We start from the raw sequence: 17735 nt of genomic DNA on the forward strand, positions 1-17735 counted from the left end.
AGTGGGCTAGAAACAGCTCCCTTGGATGTTTGTAGCTGGACTAGTCGTTCTTTCCCTGATCTCAAAGGCATGATGATTTCCAACTTGATTTACCTACTACCCTTAGAGTGCAGTGTATCACCCTCCCTTTCAAGGACAATCAGACTCAATGCTCCTTCGAGTCCCAAACAATAAGTATAGAGTACATATGTAACATAAAAATCAATTTTACCAGGGGTTCAGGCCCAACCCAACCATGTCTGACCACGGACGGCCACAGACGGTCCCGCCCTTGTCCCGGTCTTCTCCCGGTCGCTCCCGCGCAGCGGGACTAGGCCAATCTACTTGTAGGATCTAAATGAGGGGGAGGAGCCTGCAGGGAGAGCTGCCCAGGTGTATGCGATGAGGGCGGGCGGGCGCTCCTGGGACTGGTAGTCCTGCGCCTCCGCTCGCTCGCAGCCCTGCAGGTTCGAATGGCAGTTGACCCCTCTGATAGCAAGTAGTTTGTAAGTAACTGCCCACACGACGCGGGACCCGCGGAGCGGGTACCGCGAGTAGCTGGTGAATGCGGAGAGAAAGGGAAGTAATCAGCTGCTGCCGAGAAGCCGCTGCCGGTGAATCAAGCCGCAAGGTATCCTGCCGCAGATCACACGGCGCTGCAGCAGATCACACGGCGCGCTGTCCTCACAGCACTTGGGTTGAAACTAACTCGCCTACCCACTCATTCTAGGGAATCAGTCCGTCCGCAGTCTGTGGGGTCACTGAGGGAAACAGGGCCACACTCCCATCTGAGTCCGATTTCTGGATGTCTACTTCAGACATAGTCTGGTCGCCGATCTGCGCCGTAGTCCGGAAGGAGGAGACCGCCAGGATCACCGTCTCCTTGTCGCATTGCATCTGTGGAGTCGTAGGCCGGAGTTGTGTGTTTCTTTTGGGTAGTCATCTTGAAACACGGCGTCCCATCGCACGGCCCCCTTGCATAGTAGATGTCGAGGTCGGGGAGTTAGCCATTGATCGCCTCCCTAGCTCCATCGCCTCCAGCCATTCCTCCACATCACCTGGGCTCTCAAAGAAATATGTTTTCTGTTCATGAATAATCCTCAACCGCGCCAGGAAGAGGAGGGCGTATTGCAAGTTCAGTTCTCGTAGTTTCCTCTTGACCGACAAAAAGGAGGAGCGCTGTTTCTGCACTAGAAGTGTGTAATCTGGGTACATCGAGACCTTGGTGTTCTCAAAGTTAATTTGGAGCATCTCTCTTGACTTCTGTGGCAACACATCCCAGTCTCTGTAGTTCAACAGTTTGATTATGAGTTGCCTCGGTGGGGCCCCCGGTTTCGTGCGGCCTGTGGGGATCCTATGTGCCCGTTCAATGCAAAAATGGTCAGAAAGGCCCTCCGAAGTTACATGTTCCCTGAGCCAACCCTCCATGCGCCAGCCCTTTCGCTTCTCTCCGGCAATGCTATTATACAGATGTTGCTCTCCCTTCCGCATCCTCCACGCGGTCCATGAGGGTGGCTACCTGGGACTGGAGTTGTTTGATATCGGCGGTGTTTTGGGTTTGCTGAGGGGACAAGTCCTTTAGTTCCACTGCATGATCCTTCACTTTATCTGCATGCTTGGAGTGATCCACCCCGAGCAACGACAGGCCAGACGTAATATTGCCTATTTGGGCCTCTATGGCTTTCCTAGAGTATCGCACCTCTTGTAAAATCAAATCCAGCTTGTCCGTCGCCACTGCCGTGTTGGTAGTTGTTGTTGCGCAGCTAGCCTGCTGGAAGCCATCTAACGATATTACTGTGTCAGGTACGTAATCGGTTCCTGCCTCATTATCATATTGTTTGCCCTTCACTCGCCCCATTGCAGCGCGTACAATCGCCCTGTCCCCTACGATGGAGGCAGATTAGCACACCAGCACTCCTGCCCATCGTTAGGACAAGCTTGTATACGACCTGGCTGCCCCCACTGCTCAGTAATCCCGACTGGTTGCACGCAGCGCAGTCTGTGGTACACTCAACCAAACGCTGGTCTGTAGGCCTCCGGTCCACACCTACCTATTCAGTGCCACAGGCGACAGCCTCCTACCACCTCAGTGCTATACAGACATGCAGTTCAGAGCCGTCTACAGTGGGTTGGGGAAGTGGGGGCCACCCCAAGCACCCCACACCGGGGCAGCACTCCTGGATCTACTCTTGAGTGGGGCACACCAACACCAGCACCAATGTTCGTTATGGCCTCGCCTCTATTTGTGCGCAGTTCCACGTTGCCGGTCTTTGTGCCCTCTGCAAAAGCATCTCACTGCGCTGATACAGGCGCCCATGCGGTCACCAAGTGTAAACTCATATGTAAACTCACACTTATATAGCGCTACTATCGCTCCAAGGAGCATCTTGGCGCTCAACACCCAACCCTGCTGGAAAAGGTTGGTGGACAGAAGGCAATTTCAACGCATTACAAGCTTTACACTAGTGCTCTACAGGCCGCATCGGAGAGTGAGAAGATCCATGTCTTCAAAGATTTCCTGAATTCACTCTCCTTAACTATGCGCCGAAGCTGAGCTGGCAATTTATTCCAAGCTCTTGAGCCTAGTACAAAAAGAGATTTCCCTCCTTTGGTGGCCAATCTAAATCTGGGAGTTACCAAAAGATTCTGGTTGACGGACCTCAAGCAGCGTGCTGGCAGGTAGCGTTTAAAGCCATTTAACAGATATCTCGGTCCTTGTAACTGAAAGGCTCTAAAGGTGATAACAAGGACCTTGAATAAGACACACTTATGAATGGGTAGCCAGTGTAAGATCTTGAGTGCAGCAGAGGCAGAAGACCTTCTCGGCCAGCGAAGTACCAGGCGGGCAGCAGCATGCTGGACCATCTGCAGCCTATGGAGCACTGCTTTGTTGGTACCTGCATAAAGGCTATTGCAGTAGTCCAGTCTAGATGTTATCAATGCTACTGCCACTGTCTTCCTGGCTGCCAGAGGGAGAAGGTCGAAAACCTTCCTCAATGATTTGATAATCTGGAAACATGAGCTAGCCACACCTACCGCTTGCTGCTTGAATGAAAGTTGGTCATCAAATTTGATGCCCAGGTTTCGCGCAGAGAAAATAGTATTAGGGGGGGCTTTTGCACCCTCAGGCCACCATTGTTTAGGGGAGAACAGATTATGGGATCCAAAGGGCAATATTTCTGTCTTCCCTGAGTTACACTTGAGGTGATTGTTATTCATCCACTCAAATGTAGCCGTGAGGCAGTTCATCAGATTTTCCTCAGCCCCAGGCAGCTCCCTATCCAACACCAGGATCAGCTGCGTATCGTCAGCGTACGATATGACTTCAATCTGGAAGGAGGCGATCAGTTCAATCAGGGGAACCATATAAAGATTAAATAGTACAGGGCTCAAACTAGAGCCCTGTGGTACCCCTGAGCTGATAGCCTTTTCTTCAGATTTGAAGTCACCTAGTAATATTACCTGACGTCTCTGGGAGAGGAAATTTGTAAGCTATGCCAGCACCACTCCTCCTATACCTGCGTTATCCAAACGGTCAATCAAGATAGAATGTGAGACCGTGTCGAAGGCCGCCGATAGATTGAATAAAATCAAGACGGCCTTCTTCCCTTGGTCCAGTGCCATTCGTAAAGTCTCTGCGGAAAATAATAGAGCAGATTCAGTCGAATGTCTGGATCGAAACCCTGATTGATTGGAGTGCAGGATGTTATTCTTCTCCCAAAAACTCGTAAGTTGATAGTTGACAAATTTTTCCGTCAACTTAAACACCGCAGGGAGTAGGGAAATGGGACGTAGGTTAGACAGAGTGGTTGGATCTGGCAGGGCTTTTTTCTGAAGTGGCATAACCGCTGCACGCTTCCAGTCACCTGGGATTACTGCTGTGGCCAGTGAAGAGTTGATAATACTGTTGATAGTTGGGTTTATCTCCTCAACCAAGGTCCGCAGGACCATAGGCGGGCAGGGATCAAATGGAGATCCAGATTTTATTGCTAAAATGGCCTGGTGAGAGTCTGGGAAATGGGCGTAAATGAGTCAAAGCGAGGGATGTTAGTTGTCACGGAGCCTATCCTCATTGTTTCCACATTTGTCGAAGTAGGTAGCATAGGTGGAAAATCCTTAACAATGTCCGAGATTTTCTTTTCAAAGTAATTAGCTATGTCATTGCAAAACGGGAGGGAAGGTGGAATTTTCTGAGAGAGTGCTGTAGGGTTGGTAAAGCTCTTAACTATCTTAAAGATCTCCTTCTGTCCCTTGTCAGAAGAAGAGGTAACCTCTAAATAGTATGATTTTTTTGCCAGCTTAATTGCGGCATGGTAATTCATACGTGCAGATTTGTATAAATCCCGGGCAGCCACCTCATAATTTCTTCGCCACCTTCGCTCAAGTGATCTCACTACACCTAACTCAGTTTTTAGAGCTAGTGAAAACCATGGGGCACTCTTTCTATTTTTAAGACAGCTTAAGTTTTTATGCTTCTTCGTTGTGTCTAAAGACAACCGAAAGGTTGCCAGCCACTCACAATATTGCTGATTATCTGTTAGAGTATGACCTGTTAAAACAGGTTTGCTAACTCTTAACTTCTCCAAAAGATCAGGTCGTGTGAAGGCAGATATCCAATCCGGCTTGCAACTGACAGAGTTTATTTCCGTGCATTTCACCAGGGCCTTCTGTTTGACCAAAAGATGAAATGGAATGAGTTTATGGTCTGACCAGGTTAAAGTGTATGGAGGTTTATCCAGCAGGCCATCAGAATTAGAACAAATACAATCCAAAACATGGCCTGCTGTGTGAGTGGGTTCCAGCGTTAACAGAGTATGACCGAGTATATTAATAATATTTAAAAAACCACTAGTACCTGATTCCTTAGGGGAGTCTAGATGGAGATTGAGATCTCCCATCACCGTGCAATGAGCGAACCTAAATGTAAGCTCGCTCAACGCATCTCCAATGCTTTCCAAAAAATCGGTGGATGGACCAGGTGGCCGATAAATCAAGTGGCAAAACTATCCCAGGGGGAGAGGGGCCATCCACACTATACCACAGGGTTCTCTCCCTCCGTGGGGTCTAGTGGTGCCACCTACTTGTGGCTCTCCATTGTTCTCCTTCGTTGCTCAACTTACCCCCTGGGCTGCGGAGGCCCGTGTAGGCCACTCTGAATCCGCGGCGCTAGCGTAGTCGCGCCCCAGGACTCGCGCCCCAATTCAGCCCACCTGAGCCGCGCCGGACGCGTCCAGCCATCTGTGCCCCTTCGATGTCTATCTGCGGCGCCGCCTGTTCACTGCGATGCCGCACTGAATCTCCAGTCGCTTAGTCTCATTGTGCTTCCCGGCTTTATCCGACCATCGCCGGGTCACACCACATCAGTGACACGGTCCGTCCCAGGCTGCACGTCGCTCTGTAGGCCTCAACAGTTATGGACCGCCTGCTCCACCCCACCAGCTCTACGTCAGTTGGCTCCAGGTAGGTGCTGCTGCGCCCGGATTTGGCAGGCGGCAGAGACCACAGGATACGGCGAATCTACAGGATGATTACAGCCCGGTGCCGGAGCTCCTTCAGAAGGCGACCGCCATGTTCGGCAGTTGGCCATGCCCCCCCCCGGGTTGCGAACCATTGATATAGCTCTCCTCAATTAAATCAATCATACGGCACAATGGTCCGAGCATGTCAAGCATGCAGTCCTGGCAACTTTTGAGGGAGCGTTCCATACCCATCCTGGGGTCTCTGCCCAATTTGAATAGGAACTTAATGAGTTCAGGGTCCAGGTTAGGTGTAAGGCAGTATTTGTCCTGGATGAGGGGTCATGGGCATTCTGCCTTAAGGATGTTACTTGCCTCTCTTTCGAGTGGATGCTTGACCCATCTTTTAATAAATTTGGCCATGTGTTTTTGGGGCCACCTCTGGGAGCTCATACGGTGTTGTATGTTGTCACGGGAGAACATTTCCCCGCCAAGTGGGTCAAATATAATCTCCTTTGAGGAGGAGGAGAGTGCCTCCTCCGAGAGATTAAGGTCAATATCATCATCAACTTGGTCTAGGTCTAAAATGTATTAATCTAACGACTCATTATAGGGGTCTTTGGATAGAGGGGATCCATATTAGCACTTCGATAATGTGAGCCGCTTAGGGCATCCAAATAAGATGTGCAGTTATGGGCACGAGGTCTTTTTGGGGCACGTAGGCCTCTCGTATTATTTGAGGAGCTTAGTCCTCCTGCAGTTATTGAGGCACATTGACCTCCCAATACATTCGAGGTGCTTAGACCTCCCATAGTGCTCTCATTTTCTAAGTTGCTGCATTTTTTTCATTTTTGTACCCCCACTTTTAGTTAGGTCAAGGAATCCAAAGGGGTTAGTGGGGTCGGAAAGTGAACTCTTTCCGGCAACAATCTTACTTATGGTCTCCCTCATGAAGGAATGTAATTCCTTATGTATTAATTTCTTAATAAGCTCCTCATTGGTATTAGGAGCGGATACCTGGGACTGCGAGTCATCAGACTCAGCATCGGACATGATAGGGTGTTAAAAAGGCACGAGTAGGAGTAAAAAAGCGGGAATTAAGCCCACGTTCAAATGTGGTTAAGTAGGATGAGATAAGATAAGGAGTATTCTTCTCTTTTTTTATATATATATCTTCTTTTTAAAAGGAAAGTAGAAATTAAAGCCAGGAGAGAGAAATGAGAACGAGCAGAGAAATGCAAACGAGCTGCCAACCATCGAGAAATCAGCTGTTGAAGTCAGCGTTGCTAGGAAACCTCTACAAGCCTAGTAAAGAAAAGATGTGCCCGGCATGGTAGGCTTGGTTGCTAAAGGTCTCTCCTCTAAAGCGGGAGAGCCCTTAAAGATTTCCTGTTGGTTCCTCTTAATAAATGTTTTTTAAAGTTTGTTTAATTGGTACTCTAACGGTAATGTGGGGAAAGGACGATCGTGCTCTAATGAGTAAGGAGAAGGCACAAAGGGGTAACGGCGCGGCCCACACTCCGTAAATTGGAGCTGCGAGGATGCCCTCACCGCGCCCAGGATGCAGAATGCGGAAGAGGAGGTGTCTCCGAGGAGAACCAGAGACGACGCGTGTGGTCGTGAGCCGCAACCCCAAAATGGAAGGTAGGGGAAGCGGAGTTACATAGTTAAGCACTGGAGGCACAGGGGTTGAGTGGGGTCGTGCAAAAGAGCGAGGGTTCAAGTAAAAGGCTTAAAATATGCCAGAAGGTTTTTAGGAAATTGGCATGGATGGTAAGAAGTTAAAAAGGAATTAGAAAAGGTCACCAAAGTCAAGCAAGCCGACTGAGACAAAAAAGTAAGATGCAATTGGCAAACAGCTAAAAAACTGATATAAGTAAGTACAATTGAGGTACAATTGGTAACAGCTATACTGATATAAAAAGGCACACAGATAAAATATCAACAGTACAGATATAAGATAAAAATCAACTGTACAGAGAGAAAGCATAGGAGAAAAACAACTTATCTGTCTTGAAACCGCATGTAAAAGAGGCAGACCTCTGTGCTGCTGTTGATAGAGCGCGCAGGTTACCCGACTAATCTTTTACCAAAAATAATCACCTGGGCCCATAATCAATAATCTCATAAAACAGGGTAACCTTCGCTCTACTACCAGAGTATTTTATACATTTAGGACTTTAGACCTATCTATACCTTGACTTACCAATCCACGTCACCGGTACCTAAAGTCCTAAGGGATCAAGGGTGTTAGCATAATAGGAATAAAAACATTTGCACTCATATAATAACCATAAACTCAGTAAGTTTAAAATTCGTTATCTAAGTTTCTTAAATGGTCATGATCCAAAGATTAAACACAAATAGACTCTCAATTATGAAGATCAGAATCAAAATATAACTATGCAAAAGATGTATTAAACTGATTTCAATCATTTAGTAATAGGGAAGGTAAAGAAATGGAACATATAATACGATCAAAACATTTAAGCATTTAACAAAAGGGAAGGGAAAAAAGGAACATATGTCAAACTTTATCAATAGGAAGGGTAAAGAGAAAGAACATAATATGCAAGCACTATTATCAAATAAGTAACATTTAGGGAGGGTGAGAGAAGGAAACAATACAATGATACACCCACACAATTTTATATATACCTAAGAACGGTGTGAAGAACTAACCTTGGCCACAGGTCAGTTTAAAGGACAGAACCCCGAAAGTTGCAGCCGTCAGTAGGCTTGCAGGTGCAGATCAGAATCAGGACAGGTAAAGCCAAATTGGATCAGGACAGGACCACCAAAGGTTAAGACTGGCACCCGCAGTTAAGTTGCAACGCCTCCGCTACTCCCTCTCTGTATCTAACAGCCGGAACCCCGATTGGGTTATCGATTTTCCCCACAAAGTGCTTCGCCAGCACTTCAGCTTCCTGGACCCCGATTGGGTCAGCGAATCTTCTGACAGAGTGCTTCGCAGCCCCTCTGCTCTCGATCACCTATTGAGTGCGTTGGGTCAGTGACAGGTCAGCTATTCAGACAAGTCGGACAATTTCTCTAGCTAAACCTACGCTAGTTATACTATTTTACAGGTCAGTGTACCACCCCCCAATGTCGCAAATGTAAGGATCCCCAAATTTGATTGGACAAGGAATGAGGAGAGGTCGTCACACCATACCAAAAATGAAACTTTCAGCATGTCATATTTAAATTATTGTTCCCGCCCATCAATTTATTTTCACATGACATCTTTATTCCACCCAACAATGAATGTTCTATCATTTGTTACATTTTAGTTCATATTAGAATTCTGTTTCCCCTGTAAAGTTCAGGAGGTGAGGTTCCCAGGCGCATCTTGATCAAGACTGTTCTTTGGCAATCATTCAATGCCATGACTCGATGAATTTTGAGTCTCTTGTGAGCAGGCTCAAAGGTTTCAATATGAAGTTCAGCAATAAGCGTCAGGCCCAAAATTCATTCATAGAAAAAATAAAAATAAACAGTTTGAGAACACAGAATAAAAGGATGCACTGTATACCACTTATCTCTAGTCTATTCCCATTTATTTATTTTTAACTATTGCATTAAGGTTAAGCAGAACAAACAGCTTAGCAAAAGCAGCAGTGCAAGCTTCATGCATGCTGTAACACAGAGCAGCCATCTTAGTTCTAGTACACAGAAGCAAAAGATTCCCTCCAAAGCAAAGAGTATGTCATGTCACGTGAGTATGACAGACGCATGCGCAGTAGAAATCCTGTGTAGAAGCAGCCATTTTATTTGCAAGCGGATTACAGTTAGTACAAGCACATATGCAAGCTTCCCCTAGATACTTCAATGTCGTGAAATGCAAATATTAATACACAATACATGTTGGTTAACCTCCGGCCTATTTCCCTTCTTCCCTACATGGCCAAAGTGGCAGAGAAGGTGGCCAATCTCCAACTTATGACTTTTGTGGAGGAAGCCAACCTTCTTCATCCTACCCAGTTTGGATTTCGTGCACGTCACTCTACGGAGTCTGCAATGCTCCTGGCCACCGAGACCATTAGGCAAGGGGTAGATGAGGGACATACTATGGCTCTCATTTTACTCGACCTAAGTGCCGCATTTGACACTGTAGCACACTCCACCTTGCTACAGTGTCTTAACAATGGCGGAGTAAATGGGATGGCACTCAGTTGGATGCAGTCCTTCCTGACAGAGAGGGGCTTTCAGGTTAGACAGGGAGAACACTACTCTCGTGTGTTCAATCTCAATCAAGGGGTTCCCCAGGGCTCTGCCCTTAGCCCCACCCTGTTTAACCTTTACACCTCCCCTGTAGCCACTATTGTGGAAAGGTATGGCATCCAACTGGTATCGTACGCCGACGACACACAGATGGTCATCTCTCTGTCACGGGCACCCGGAATCGCGGCATTCAACTTCAGTGCTTGCATGCAGGAGCTTGCCGCCTGGATGTCTAACAACTGCCTGAAGCTGAATGGGTCCAAAACTGAAGTGCTCGTGGTGGGGGTGGGGGGGCCGTCTGTGTGGTCCTCGGCATGGTGGCCTGACTGTCTGGGCTCAACCCCCATGCCGTGTCAACAGGCCAAAAATCTTGGGGTACTATTCGACTCCGATCTGTCTTTTGCTCCCAAGGTAAATCGGGTGGTTGGAATGTGCTTCGGGATACTTAAGAGCTTACGTAAGGTCCTTGACCTGCTTCCTGTTGGTGCCAGACAGACTCTTGTGCATGCCTTGGTTACATCGAGACTCGATTATGCCAATCTCTTATATCTGGGTATTACGGCTAAAAGTCTCAACCGTCTCCAGGTACTGCAAAACGCCACAGCCCGGCTGGTGCTGAGGCTTCCTAGGAGAACACCCTCTAAAGCCGCTTTGAGGTCCCTTCACTGGCTTCCGATCTGTGAAAGGATTACCTTCAAAGCTTTATGCATGTGCCATCGCATCTTTGGAGGTAGAGCACCCGCCCCTCTGAACAACCTCATCACCCCCTATAGACCAGAGCGGATGCTTAGATCCTCTGGCACGGGTCTGGCGGTTGTCCCCAAAATTCGTAACGCTCGGATGGGGGGCAGATCGTTCAGGCTCCTTGCAGCCAAGAATTGGAATTTGGTCCCCACTGAATTGCGCCTCGAACCTTCTGAGACCAAATTTCGCAGATCCCTCAAAACTCATCTTTTCCGCCTAGCACTGCTCTAGCCTCCTGATCCTCTCACAGGCTCACTCTCAGCGCGGGGACACGCCGGAACGCGTAACCAAGCGCTTTATAAAATTCCAAAATAAAAATAAATAATTAATTTATTACGAGTTATTCGAGGTTCATGAATTCAAGCAAGTCGCTTCACTTGCTCCATCACTGTTGCCTAGTTACACGTCTTTATTCTAGAGCTTTATGATGTAACTTATAAGTGGCTGTACTTGAAGTTGCATTAAAAGAATAATGCATAATGGTAGCCTCCGGTCTTGTAATGAAATCTCCCATTACCATTGTGGTGTCTCTGCTTATCTGAGGGGCTAATCTGGGTTTTTCCTGTTTGCGGGTTTGTCCTGCTGGTTACGTACCGCCCAACCTGTGAACTGTCAATCAGTAGCCTCAGGCCTAGGGTGCAGGGCCTGCCTGACCATGAATTTATTATGGAGAAGTCATATTAACAGATTTCAGCAACAGTGATTTGATTTTGTTTTTGTACATACATGTCTCATTGCGTACAGCAACATAAATATCAATACGGGCATGGTTACCCACACATTGGCATCTCAAAGTGGGTAAAGTTTCAATAACCAGGACATGTGGGGAGAACCCTTTGTCAGGGATGACCATCAAAGCATTCAGATATATGTACATCCAAAATGGCTTCAAAATATTTATGAACCTTCAATGGTAGAAAACAAGAGGACAACAGGAAACAAACAGTTCATGAGGCTGAAGGTTATACAGAAATGGTAGAACAGTAGGCACAAAATATGAACAAGTATTCTCAGTTGTTCATCACCCAAAGAAGCACTTAAATTAGGTCAGTGAAAGACAATAAAATCATGGTTTTCATGTAAACCTCTGATTGCTGACCCTGAGTTAGTAATTCATTACTATGATTCAAATCTGACATTAACAGACTGTTCTTGTAACACCTCCTACTGGGGATATTACGAGATGTGTCCCAGTGAAATGTATCTGGTAAACCATCTGTTTTTATACATTCAGTATGTACGATCTGGTCATCTAAAATATACTGATTGTAATACAAGGGAACTAAAAAAGTTTCTAATATTATCTGTTATGTTAACCTAGACACTGAGACTAAGGCAAATTTGTCAAACACCTTATTTACTTTAATGCTTGGATAAAATGAGGGTATTTTTCACCACTCCACTGAGCATATTTGTAACAAACAAAGAGTTAATTTACTTATAAATGTTAAATGCGGTGCAGATCAATTTAGTTGTCTCTCTTTAAAAATACATCTCATCAGTCACAATTCTTAATCTTTAGTGAGCTAGTTATAATTGGCCTATATCTGATGTTATCAGTCTATGCACTAGGCTCAGCACATAGGTGTTTACAGTGGTACTTGCTATGAAAATCCAATGAAAATGTATTTTGTTTGAGTTGGGGACTATCCTTTAAGATCGTATTCAGCTACTTACATAGAAAAATAACCTGTGTTCTTTTAATAGCTCCTCAGTTTGATTTTTTTGTTAACTGGGGTAGATTAAATATTTGTTTAATTATATTCACAAATATGTAAGGTTCTTCCAATCCTTTTACAAATATCTGTACTCTTTATTTTCGATTCAGGGTAACATTCAGGTTATTCATCTGAAATGTCAGATTTATTCTAAACTTTATTATACATTTCCAGTCTTCTGTGGGCATGCAGACTGGACTGCAGGCAATCTCAACGTTTTACTGGTTGAGAAATATCATGGAGGAGTCTGAGAGAAGATAACAGCGTTTTCATATACTTTTTTCTGATTCTTTGGAATATCCTATGCTTGCATGGGCTCTTTTAGTAATTTTTTAGGGGAAGAAAAGAATCCTCCCATGTGTTCCATCAGTTCTTACTTACAATATAGAGAACCTTCGGGATCTCTGTGGGCTCTAGGTCACAATGTGTTTCACACTATGTATTCATATACCATGTAGAGGTATATTTGAGAATCCAAAGATTAGTCTAGGAACGTATGAACTTAGTACTTTGTAATTAATTTGTTGAATTTGTAACATCCACATACTATTATTCTTACTAAAGGGTTTAGATTTCTGAACTAATTTTCAAGTGTTTTAAAGTGTACCATGAACACCAAATATCATCCTATATAAACCAAAATAATGAAATGCTTAAATGTAATGCAATGGCGAAATTTCTACGGTCAGACACATAGGGCCCGATTCACAAAGGTACATTTAGACTTTTGTGTAAGTGTACTCTTTTTCAGTATTCACAAGCAAACAATTCAACAGTAACTTTATGACTGCTGAGACTCCGCCATCCGGAGGGGAACTCCACACATAAAAATATAGGACAGTCTATGAAGATACGGAACTGGTTGAGCCTTAACAAAGCCAAGCTGGAGTTTGGCAATCTCCACTTTAGCTTACCTATGGAAAGAAAGGAAGCAGTATGCCACATTTAGAATGGGCGTTTCCTAACTCGATATCGAGGCCAAAGCATAAACCTAGAGTACATTGTGGATACCAGAATGTTCATGGGCATCAACACTTAATCTCTAATCACCTTCTCAGATGAACTACATATTTACTGAAGGACAAGACTAATTGACAAACACATAGGGGCTAAACTGGATTATGGTAATGTCCTTCTTGCTACAGACACTGCCAAAGCCAAAGCAAAAACACTTAGAGCAGTAACTAACCTCCATAAGAAAACTCATGTCAAGCCCATTCTTTTCAGTGTGCATTGGTGGCCTTAAGGGTACAATTTGTGGATCTTATTTTAACTAACAAGCATATTTCTGTAGTGTTCATTACTGCCTTGAATATAGCCACCAGTTGTTATAGTCTCTAATGATCTTATGTTCCACTGATGATAAACTCCTCTGTCAGCCAAGCACTAAGGGAAAAAGCAATACCATAGCCAATAGTTCTAGGTTTAATGTGCTAACACATACACTGTAAGTACTTTAAGCTATACAAATGTAAGGAGCAGTAGCCAATCTATATTTATAGGCTTATCTGCCTTCAATATTATCCAGTTTTCGTTTCTATGTCAATACAGGCTGGATGGCAAAGGAGCAATCACTGCAGTATTTCTTTAATTTCTGTGTTAAAGAAAGAAAGGAAGGGCTATAATGAAGCCTCTTTTACCACCCCGCCGTCAGTTGACACAAGAGACAAAATTAGAAGTGCATTTAAGTTAAAAGAGCCTTCAATATAGAAAGTCTTTTGTTTTTAAAGAAAACTAAGTATGTGACCCCTGTTGCACTAAAGAGAAAAAGCAAAAAAAAGGGTGAATTAAGCACCAGGAATATGGAGCCAGCACGGAAAAGAGTGAGGAAAGAACAAGGAGAAGGGTTGAAGGGAGAAAGACCAAGGCACACAGGAATGAGGGAGTGGAGGGAGGAAAACATGAAAATCGGGTGCAGGCAGGAGAACTATGAGCACAAGGGGAGAGAAAGTTTGGGTGGGACAATTAGAGAACAATGGTACTCTGCTTACATAGTGAGGTGGAGGTAAAGTACGATTGATGATCATGAACATCAGCTCGAACAAAACAATTTGAGATCATGTCCTTAAGTTGGTGAGAACAATTTGTGATCATCTTCGTCGGTGGGCAGAATAGAGCCTTCCACAAAGGGTGGTGCGTGCTATTTGATTCCTAATAGATCATACACCAGATGTTTGGCGTAGAGATGTGCTTTCAGCTTCTTTTGGAAATGCAGAAATGATCGAAAAAGCCTGACTTTTAGAAGGTTTGGATACAAGGCTGCCAAGGATAGGTAATTCTTTTCATTACACTGTGGGAATTTTGGATAGATGGGAGCCTTGTATCAACGTATATATGTGAATATGATTGGAGATTTTTTTCTATTGACATATGTAGCAGATTTCGATAACAAAAAAGAAATGGTACGGATGTTTTTCTGCTTGCATTTATATGTAAACCTATATTTTGAAAGCAAGATTATCTACTATTCAGTAAAAATGCCAATGCAATAGAAAGTTAACAAATTGTACACTAAGAAAATAGCTATGCTCACCTATTTCTCCAATAAAATGCACTCAGCAAATGGCTTATTGAAAATTATCACAGTGTTTGCGTTTTCTATATGTGTGTAACGTGTGCATTACACCAAATTGTATGTACTTTTCTTGCAGTTCAATATGTATGTCATGGGAAGAATGGGCGAGTTTTTCCAGGATCCACTTGAGTTCAATCCAGATCGATTTAGCCCTGAAGCTCCAAAGTAAGCATTTCATCTTAAATTGTCAGGATTGCTTGCCTGTCTAAAATTGTCAGTATCTGGTTGTCTCAAATTCCAAAAGAGATGTTTAGAAATAGATAGACACATTTAATTTGTTCTCTGGCACTAAAATAAATGTTCCTGTCACATTGCTCAAATGTTAAACTTGTGTTTACTTTAGGTTCCCTGGTGAAGAATGTCGATCACAAATATTGTTCTCATGTACCATTCAGATGTTCTGCATTTCTTTCTAGAATTGGGAACCCTAGGTTTGTTTACTTAGGTTACTCCTTTTCAGGTTTGGTGTGACAGATTTCGCTGTCTCCTAGACACTTGTACAATGTTAGGGACTTGAATATTCTTCCAATAAAAATTAGATCCCCCCGTGGGACCACTCCTTGTTTGCTTCTCTATTACTGTCACTGTGGCACCACATCACTCCGTGCCTTCAGTTACCAGGTGTACACTAGATGGTGTGTCTTCAGAAGTGCAAGACTCCACCACCACCATAAGCCCTTGAGTGGGCAGGATTTGGCGTCCTCTGTCTTGAGGGGTAGGTTTAATCATGCCCTAGCAGAGTCAACTCAGTCCTCTAGGCAGCTGAGGCAAGGAAATCTGCAGCAGTCTATTCTGGTGCAGATCTGATGATAAATGCTGAGCTCTCACAGCTCTTCATCTTAAAACAGCAGCCTGCTCTCATAACCACCGAGCCGTCCAGGAAACATCGAAAGATGTCATGCACTTTAAGATGCCATCTTAGATTTATCAATTAATGTTTTTTTTAAACATGTATTTATTAGGGTTTTAGAAACATTAGGAAAAAAACAAAGGGAAGAGGGAATACCAGGGTATTCTCAGTATAAGATTAAAAAAACAAAAAGAAGGGAAGGGAGGCCAAATTAAGTTTTAAGGGCATTTACATTTTGAACATGCAGTTATATTTTTTAGATGAATGCTACCGATTTTGGGCTAAAGTTCATACTGCGGTCCCTGACCCCCAGGGAAAAACTGCGCTCTGGCACGAGCTTTAAGAGCCCCACCTGCATAGTCAGTATTAGCGAGAAAATGTGGAAGGGCAATGTTAACACCCTTAAAATGTATGTCAGTTTATAAGTATCAGCCTCTCTGTTGGCTTTTATGAGACCAGGAGAGGGCAGTGAATGCCCTGATCACTTACCAGTTGTCTTCCTTACCCGAGTCCTACCTTCTGCTTCATGGTCCTTACATTGTGAAGGTTGCCTCTTCATGCAGATATGAGTAATCTACATTAACCCTTAAATACATTTAAGGGCTAATGTAAATAGCAAGGAGGACTATGAAAATACTAAGGCTGTGTCAGAACAGAGAATACAGTAAAAAAACTCAGAAAAAAACATAACTAAAAATAATTGTTGCATACATCGAATGTGATGTTTTTTAAATGCAATTAACAGCTGCATCCAGAGGCCAGGATTTGATGAGTCACCACGTGGGGGAGAATATGCTTCCTACCTGCCCCTAAATGTTATGAGTAGATAAACATGATTGACAAAAGGACCGCCATGCCCAAGTCTTTCTTGAAACCCCTATAGTGAGTTCCAAACAAAACCCAAAAGGAAAGACAAATAATTGACCTGTGAGCAGTTTTTTAGATCCATGCAGAGTAGCAGACAATACAATCTTTTGAGGCCTGTTTTTGCAACTGCGGATTTCAAGCTTGATGTCCCAGCATCTAAAGGTTCACGAAACCTACCGCCATTGAAGCTGAAGTGCATGTGAACAGCTGCATAGGTTTCCATTACTGAGGTTTGACATACAAATAGCAAGTTGTTTTAACCTAGGCATCACGGTTCAAAATGTGTACATGTTCTATTTACCCAGACAATCTTGATGGCCACCAAACACATCGATATCTAATTTCTGGCATTTAGCACAAACATATTTTTAAAACCTAATCGGACATTTAAAACCTTCTCTAGTGTCAGAGACCATTGTAGTTTTACTTATTAGAATAACAAATGAGGAGTTCTTTTCAGTCCAAATCTCGTGTCACTCTTTAAGATGTAGACTATGGTTACAGAGGAAAGGCAAATACATGAAAAACATATAAAACGTTTACATTTATTTGGCAGGAATCTTTTCAGAAGTGTTTTGATTGCACTTCAGAATCCAACTTTCATTTATTATTCAATGTACAACTATTTCCAATCATCCCAGCAAACGGGTTTCATCCCTTAGGACTTCATCAGCATTGTGCATTCCAATACTGCAAAATGTAACTGCTGTGAAATGCAACTTCTGGCTAAATGTCTTCAAAGGGAATCAATCTCTTTTCCCCCGGTGGTGTAGTAGCCCCATATTCATTTCTCTCCTTCGTGGTTCAAGGCAAAATGGCGCAGAAAAACACATTTGTCAGATGACCGTAGTATGCCAAGCAAGTAAATCTATAAAATGATCAAGCTCCAAAACTACTCTTACATGTAAGAAACCTATTTATTGTGCTGGTCATTAATGGTCAATACTTCAGTTCATTCTATGAGATTGGTCTTGTGCTAAGGGCACATTTAAGATCAGTTAAATAAATCACTAACAGTCAATGTGCAAATGTTTTTGTGCTGTAGTTCCTAGTTTTAATTTTCACACTTTACTGTATTTTTAAGCTGATGTGCCATTGCTTAACAGTATCCTCAGTACTCTTATTAATCCTGGTTATATGTTTTAATAGGCCTTACTATACATACTTTCCATTTTCTCTGGGGCCACGTTCCTGCATTGGACAGATATTTGCCCAGGTAAGATAGTCAACATCTTTTTACTACACTGTGTATGTGTTTTTCACAGCTGTGCAACATTTTTGTAATGGAAAAATCTGCACACTCTTGTGCAACCCGAGTATAAATT

General features: G+C 43.8%; 1 protein-coding gene across 2 annotated transcripts in view; it reads left to right on the forward strand.

Moving 5' to 3' along the window:
* The window catches only part of LOC144781359 (cholesterol 24-hydroxylase-like), a 345923-nt gene that overhangs the window by 319917 nt on the left and 8271 nt on the right, over positions 1-17735 (forward strand). For both annotated transcript variants that reach the window (XM_078660148.1, XM_078660147.1), the window contains exons 13-14: positions 14770-14858; positions 17560-17626. In XM_078660148.1, coding sequence (XP_078516274.1) covers positions 14770-14858; positions 17560-17626 — 156 coding nt within the window. The remainder of the gene's footprint in view (positions 1-14769; positions 14859-17559; positions 17627-17735) is intronic.

This window comes from Lissotriton helveticus, chromosome 9 (assembly GCF_964261635.1).
Source record: "Lissotriton helveticus chromosome 9, aLisHel1.1, whole genome shotgun sequence".
Classification (NCBI taxonomy): domain Eukaryota; kingdom Metazoa; phylum Chordata; class Amphibia; order Caudata; family Salamandridae; genus Lissotriton; species Lissotriton helveticus.